Here is a 7,500-nt window from a genome sequence, read left to right on the forward strand (position 1 = left end):
ATCTAACCACCTTTAAGAATGTTCCCACTAAATTTTAGACCTATCTGCCTAGTACTTTTTTAGTTTAAGTTTTTTCACCAAAAATCACATTTTTTACCCAAATCACAGCGGTAATGAGATCATTTTGTCTTAAACAATTTCCCAACTAGACACCCAAGGTAATTGAAAAACCAAATATCATGGCAATCAGTTCAGCAGTTTTTGACTTTAAGTTGTTTACACATACAAACACACAAACACACACACAGACAGACACACACACAGACAGACAGAGACTGACTGACAGACAGACAGACAGACAGACAGACAGACAGACTGACACTTAAATAGTGATGCCTATAGCACTATTGAACCTTATCAGTTCAGTTGTGCTAAAAGATCTAATGAGTGTTCTTTAGCACCATAATGTTTATTTAAATGAATTTCAATTTTTAAAACTATATACAATAGAATCCAGTTGTCCTGAAACACAGCATTCTGTCTTGACAAACATATTATTCATATTGCAACATGTCACTGTCAGTCACAGCAAAAATCCTACCAACATTACTACTTGTGGTACATTTCTTTCTATGAGATACCAGTATTTAAGCAGATCATCACCAACTAAGTATATATTGTTACTCCATGTATGTTGACAATCTAAGACATTGGTAACCTATGCAAAAAAACATGTAGCAATGTTGATAACATTTTGGTTCTCTACATTGTAGATGATGAAATGTAGTAATTCTAGTATAAATGTTGACATCCTAGATGATAAATTTGTAGCATAGTAAGATTTTGTGTTGAACCACACATTGAACCTTATCATACTGACAGAGTGTGAAATATTTGGCAGGATTGCAGAAATTACATGAGAGACCAAATTGAGTGTATATTTCTGCTATCCTTTCAAAAGATTGTGTGGTTGTATATATCTCCCCCCCCCTAAAATATCATGCACCCTAATTTGATGTTGCTCTCTAAAATATCAATCTGTGAAACCATTGTTCACCAAAGCTGTTGCTATGTATATTTGCATACATTTTTAGAATATTTATTCATTTGTCTATTAATCCCTGTCCCCACCCATAAAATCTCCCCCAACAAGTTTTTGTGAAAGCAGCCTTAATATCAAATTGCAAGCTTTATTGAAAAGAAGTATCATCCAAACACACAAACAGACCTAGTAGAAGTGAGCCACCAATGCAATGGTGGTGAATTGTGTGTTTCTGAACTTTCTTTTACGTCTGTTCATATTGCTTGAATATAGTTGTAAATTAACTTTGAATAAACAAGGGTAATCCCCTAGGCTAATCACATCTCTAGTCTGTTACAAAAACATGTCAAAATATAACTCTATAGAATTTCTATAGTAGTCTACAAAATATCTATAAAATCTTTTTGTAAGGGGAGCTGATTTTTTTATGAAAATATGCCGGTACTTACCTGATCAAGTTAAATTATTGTAAAAATATTCTCTGAAAAATCAATTGACCTCACATTGGGATGTGTGTATATGTCACAGAGTAGATAAATAAGATATTAGTCATCAAAAATCAACTTACTATATCAGCAGCATTTACTTGGGCATCAGCTTTCAGCAACAACTTACAGATATCCAAATGCCCATACTGAGCTCCATAATGTAGACTTGTCTTGTTGTCCTATAATTAAAAGACACATTATGTATTAATCCTCCTGTTATAATATTGCAATGTATTATATCAATAATATGTGTAAAATTACTTGAAATGTTTCCCAAGTCTCATTATTATTATATATATAGATTGGTTAATGTTCACATAGAAAAAAACTATGTATTTAAAATTTGACGTTATTTGTATTTATTACATGTAAAGCATTTATTTTGATAAAATACCTGTCAGAAATCATTATAAGAATTGATGATATTTTTGGTAAAATCACAAACATTCCTAGACATGCACCTCAATAATATTCTTTGCCATACTGTGTTCAAAATGGTCAAATGTGTCAATCACGGTACCATGTTCTGTGTGGTTCTTAACGCATATTGTTACAGTGAACTTGTTCTTCTAAAAAAATAGTTTCTGTCATATACAGGACATTATTATTATTATTATTATTATTATTATTATTATTATTTAATTATAATTATTATATACAATTTAGCAATTCTCTTTCATTTCCCACCAGTGTTATTTTAGCATTATGTCATTGTTTACCTGTTGCTATGGGCGTGGTCTTGTTGCTAGGCATATCTACATACAATTTAGCAATTTTCTTTCATTTCTCATCACCAGTGTTATTTTAGCATTATGCCATTGTTGACCTGTTGCTATGGGCGTGGTCTTGTTGCTAGGCATATCTACATACAATTTAGCAATTCTCTTTCATTTCCCATCACCAGTGTTATTTTAGCATTATGTCATTGTTTACCTGTTGCTATGGGCGTGGTCTTGTTGCTAGGCATATCTACATACAATTTAGCAATTTTCTTTCATTTCTCATCACCAGTGTTATTTTAGCATTATGCCATTGTTGACCTGTTGCTATGGGCGTGGTCTTGTTGCTAGGCATATCTACATACAATTTAGCAATTCTCTTTCATTTCCCATCACCAGTGTTATTTTAGCATTATGTCATTGTTTACCTGTTGCTATGGGCGTGGTCTTGTTGCTAGGCATATCTACATACAATTTAGCAATTTTCTTTCATTTCTCATCACCAGTGTTATTTTAGCATTATGCCATTGTTGACCTGTTGCTATGGGCGTGGTCTTGTTGCTAGGCATATCTACATACAATTTAGCAATTCTCTTTCATTTCCCATCACCAGTGTTATTTTAGCATTATGTCATTGTTTATCTGTTGCTATGGGCGTGGTCTTGTTGCTAGGCATATCTACATACAATTTAGCAATTCTCTTTCATTTCCCATCACCAGTGTTATTTTAGCATTATGTCATTGTTGACCTGTTGCTATGGGTGTTGTCTTGTTGCTAGGCATATCTACATACAATTTAGCAATTCTCTTTCATTTCCCATCACCAGTGTTATTTTAGCATTATGTCATTGTTTACCTGTTGCTATGGGTGTTGTCTTGTTATTCAATCATTTGACAGGGGCATGGGCATTGTCATGGTTGCTTGGGCCAATTACGCAAGTATGACACACTAACAATTTTCAGACTAACAGTAACACTTTCAGAATCATAACCAAATTTCATCCCCTCTAGTTTGAGAGGTAAAGCTCAATATCAAATCACTTGCATCATCTACAAGACAGACAGACAGTCAGACAGACTGACAGACTGACAGACAGACAGACAGACAGACAGACAGACAGACAGACAGACTGACAGACAGACACAGACAGACACAGACAGACAGACAGACACAGACACAGCCAGACAGACAGACAGACAGACAGACAGGCATTTTACCTTGAGCAAACTTGTAGTTCAGTGTTAAAGTTAGGTATACAATGTTTCCAAGCAACCTCAAGGACAGATTAATTAGAAGTTCAAAACTCCCAGCCAATCAATTTGAGTTGACCGATCATATAACCCAATTTGATCACTATAGCTGTGGCTGTTTGACATACTAGGTTGGGAATACCATCACTAAGTAAAACATAGGAAACCAGAAGTACACACACTTACATGTACTACAATGTAAACATATCACACTAAGATGGATTGAGCTACTTAACTGCAAGTAATGCAGTAATCGGGTTACGTGATTGGTTCATTCAAATTGAGTGAAGGGAGTTATGGACATCTAACGAGATTTTTCAATGCAAGATGGTAAGGCTAAGTAATCATCAGAATTGATGCCTTCCCGTTGACTATGATGTCAATTGCACCTGGTAAATATATGAGTTCTAAGCATGATTGTTCTACAAAGATGGATTTTTACTGATCAGAAGTCATATTAGCTCCAGTTTCACAACTTGAAAATATACTACTCGCATTTGGTAGGAATCATTGACATACCTTGGGGGGGGGGGGTATGTACAATTGTGACCATTTTGAATACAGGAAAACGTATAGTATTAGTAATTCTTGTAGTTGATAATGATTTGCAATTGTGCGCTCTCTTGTTGATGCTTTTCAGAATTTATTTATTTATAGTTTGTTTGTCTTGTTTGTTTGTTTTTGTAAATATAACTAACTAAGCCTGAGTGCCCTGCGATTGTGGTTACCGGAGGTTCCCTTACAGTGGGTGGGGGCAGGGTCAGGAGATTTTTTGTCAAACCCCCAATTTATTTTAAGTACCCCCCCCCCCCTTGCCATAGCCAAAAATGTTGATTTAGTATACTTCTGTTTCTGTATGAGTGTCTAGTTGAGGTTTTCCATTGTTTTCCAAATGGTCTCTGTGTTGTTTATTTCTTCATATCAGATGTACACCTATTACAGATTGGACGAACAGTTTTATTTATTTATTTTTTTAAGTTTATGGCAGTTTCTGAGTTCACTATTTCTCGTGAGACTTCACAGTTTTTGCAACTTTATTATTTTTTATCGAATACGTAAAAAAAAAGTTTAGATTCTGCAGTGAAAGCTAGGTGGGGGGGGGGGGTAACCGGAACCAAACAATTATTGTTATTTGGCCTCATCCTCATGTACATCCTGTACTACACAATGCATATATTACAAATCTATCTGTGTAAGACTGAGACAGTGAGAATGAAATGAAACAAAAATTAATATCCAGTAGTAGTAGTAGCAGAATGACATGACATACCACACCTCAAGAAGTGTTTTTTCTAAAGAACTACTGATATATACTCAGGTATTTTATTGGGGGTTCCAATCAAGATATCATAATTTTACTAGATTAAGGCCCCTGGTTTCCAGCAAAATGAATGTACATGATACTAGTGATATGCAACTCTATGAAATTTTACTATATTAAGACCTCAATTACTGGGGTTTCCATCAAAAATAATGTACACAATACTAGTATGCAACGCTATGTAAATTTTATCAGATGTCCCCCATCTTGTTTATGCACATTTGCTGCATAGAGATTTGTTATCTTTTCGCTACGTTACTTGACTGTCTGGAAACCATGGTAACAAAAATGGGGAAATATCATAAAGCTGACAGAGTTTTCCATATATTTTACCATGGCAATATATTCGTTGGTGAGTGTATGTCAATTACAGCAACCGTATGTCTTATGATGTTTTCCACCTGACCAACCAACCAACCAACCAACCAACCATTCCTGCCATGTCTCACATCACTCATCTTAATTCATACCCTGCTGTATATAGGTTACATAGGCTGACAGACCCCTGCATAGATACTATGATGAATACAGGACAGTGCCAACATGTTCTCCTGAATGGCTAGTAGATGGCTTTACAAACTATAAATACTTGTTTGGGGGCCAGCGATCAATTTTACAGGTCACCTATACTTTTCATCACTTCCCCAGGGAATAGAAAAAATATTCTGTGTATAATAACTAACAAAAAGCCTGTACGCATGTCTATTTGACCTTTGACCTAACATCTCATTTGACCTTTGACCTTATCAGCTGTATGTTTAGTACACAGCTTTACATGTTTTGTCTATACATATATAGTAAACAGCTGACTGTCTAAGTTCACTAAGTGACCGTCCATGTAATTTTAGTTCAAATAAAATGTTTTAATATTTCATAGGTATTTGATTAGCCTGTGATCAGAAGGGGTTATTAATCTTAACTTGCAGATTGAAAGCTTGATTTGTCATCACAAGGGCTGGACAAGTTTGACAAGAGTACAATTATGGTTCAATCCTTGCCCACTAATTTTAGTCAAAGAATTGGCAGTGGTGAGGCTCACACCACCAACATACAGAAATCAAAGCTGACCAATTTATCAAAACAATCACTTCATTCCAATAAACTATAGTGCTATTAAGTTCACAACAATGTTTACTATAATTATATTGTATAACTTGTAAGTTACCTGAATTATTAATATTTCACATTCCTTGCATTGTTTTCTCTTTATACACTCTGTTCTACATTCTTAACTAATTTTTCTCTGTTTGTTCTCTATATCTGGGGCAGGGACCAGGACACTAATTTTTCTGTGTTTGTTCACTGTATCTGGGGCAGGGACCAGGACACTAATTTTTATGTGTTTGTTCACTGTATCTGGGGCAGGGACCAGGACAGTAATTTTTCTGTGTTTGTTCACTATATCTGGGGCAGGGACCAGGACACTAATTTTTATGTGTTTGTTCACTGTATCTGGGGCAGGGACCAGGACACTAATTTTTATGTGTTTGTTCACTGTATCTGGGGCAGGGACCAGGACACTAATTTTTCTAGATGTTTCTTGCATTTGGGTAGGGACCAGGACACTATTTTTTCTAGATGTTTCTTGCATTTGGGTAGGGACCAGGACCCTAATTTTTCTCTGTTTGTTCACTGTATCTGGGGCAGGGACCAGGACACTAATTTTTATGTGTTTGTTCACTGTATCTGGGGCAGGGACCAGAACACTAATTTTTCTGTGTTTGTTCACTGTATCTGGGGCAGGGACCAGGACACTAATTTTTATGTGTTTGTTCACTGTATCTGGGGCAGGGACCAGGACACTAATTATTCTGTGTTTGTTCACTGTATCTGAGGCAGGGACCAGGACACTAATTTTTCTGTGTTTGTTCACTGTATCTGGGACAGGGACCAGGACACTAATTTTTATGTGTTTGTTCACTGTATCTGGGGCAGGGACCAGGACACTAATTTTTCTAGATGTTTCTTGCATTTGGGTAGGGACCAGGACCCTAATTTTTCTAGATGTTCCTTGCATTTGGGTAGGGACCAGGACCCTAATTTTTCTCTGTTTGTTCACTGTATCTGGGGCAGGGACCAGGACACTAATTTTTCTAGATGTTTCTTGTATTTGGGTAGGGACCAGGACCCTATAATTTTTCTCTGTTTGTTCACTATATTTGGTGCATGAACCAGGACACCACACACCTACCAATGACTCAATGATGTTGAAGTACCTGTTAGTGATCATAAATGACTGGAAAGAATTCAACCTATTTTACAAAAGTTCAATGATACTGTACCGTACACTGACAATACAATGTATGTCAATAATAAATAAAACAAGTCATTGATGAGAATGACATATCCCCGCTATGATTGGGTTTTAAGGAATTATCACTGCCAGGCGGCCATATTGGATCATATCACAACAACAATGAATATGCACATGTATGTCATAGATCACTGTCCTAATACCAACTTTGAATGAGATATGTTCAAGCATGTCTGAGTTATGGCTTTGGACATGGAAAATTCACAAACAAAATGGCTGCCAGGCAGCCATATTGGATCGTATCACGACGATAATGGATATGCACATGTATGTCATAGAACATTGTCCTAATACCAACTTTGAATGAGATCTTTTCAAGCATGTCTGAGTTATGGCTTTGGACATGGAAAATTCACAAACAAAATGGCTGCCAGGCAGCCATATTGGATCGTATCACGACGATAATGGATATGCACATGTATGTC

General features: G+C 36.1%; 1 protein-coding gene across 1 annotated transcript in view; it reads right to left on the bottom strand.

The window, feature by feature from the left end:
• The window catches only part of LOC144450382 (uncharacterized), a 318,500-nt gene that overhangs the window by 206,161 nt on the left and 104,839 nt on the right, over positions 1-7,500 (bottom strand). Inside the window, exon 7 of the mRNA XM_078140985.1 lies at positions 1,551-1,649. Within this exon, the coding sequence (XP_077997111.1) occupies positions 1,551-1,649 (99 nt within the window). The remainder of the gene's footprint in view (positions 1-1,550; positions 1,650-7,500) is intronic.

This window comes from Glandiceps talaboti, chromosome 19 (assembly GCF_964340395.1).
Source record: "Glandiceps talaboti chromosome 19, keGlaTala1.1, whole genome shotgun sequence".
Classification (NCBI taxonomy): domain Eukaryota; kingdom Metazoa; phylum Hemichordata; class Enteropneusta; family Spengelidae; genus Glandiceps; species Glandiceps talaboti.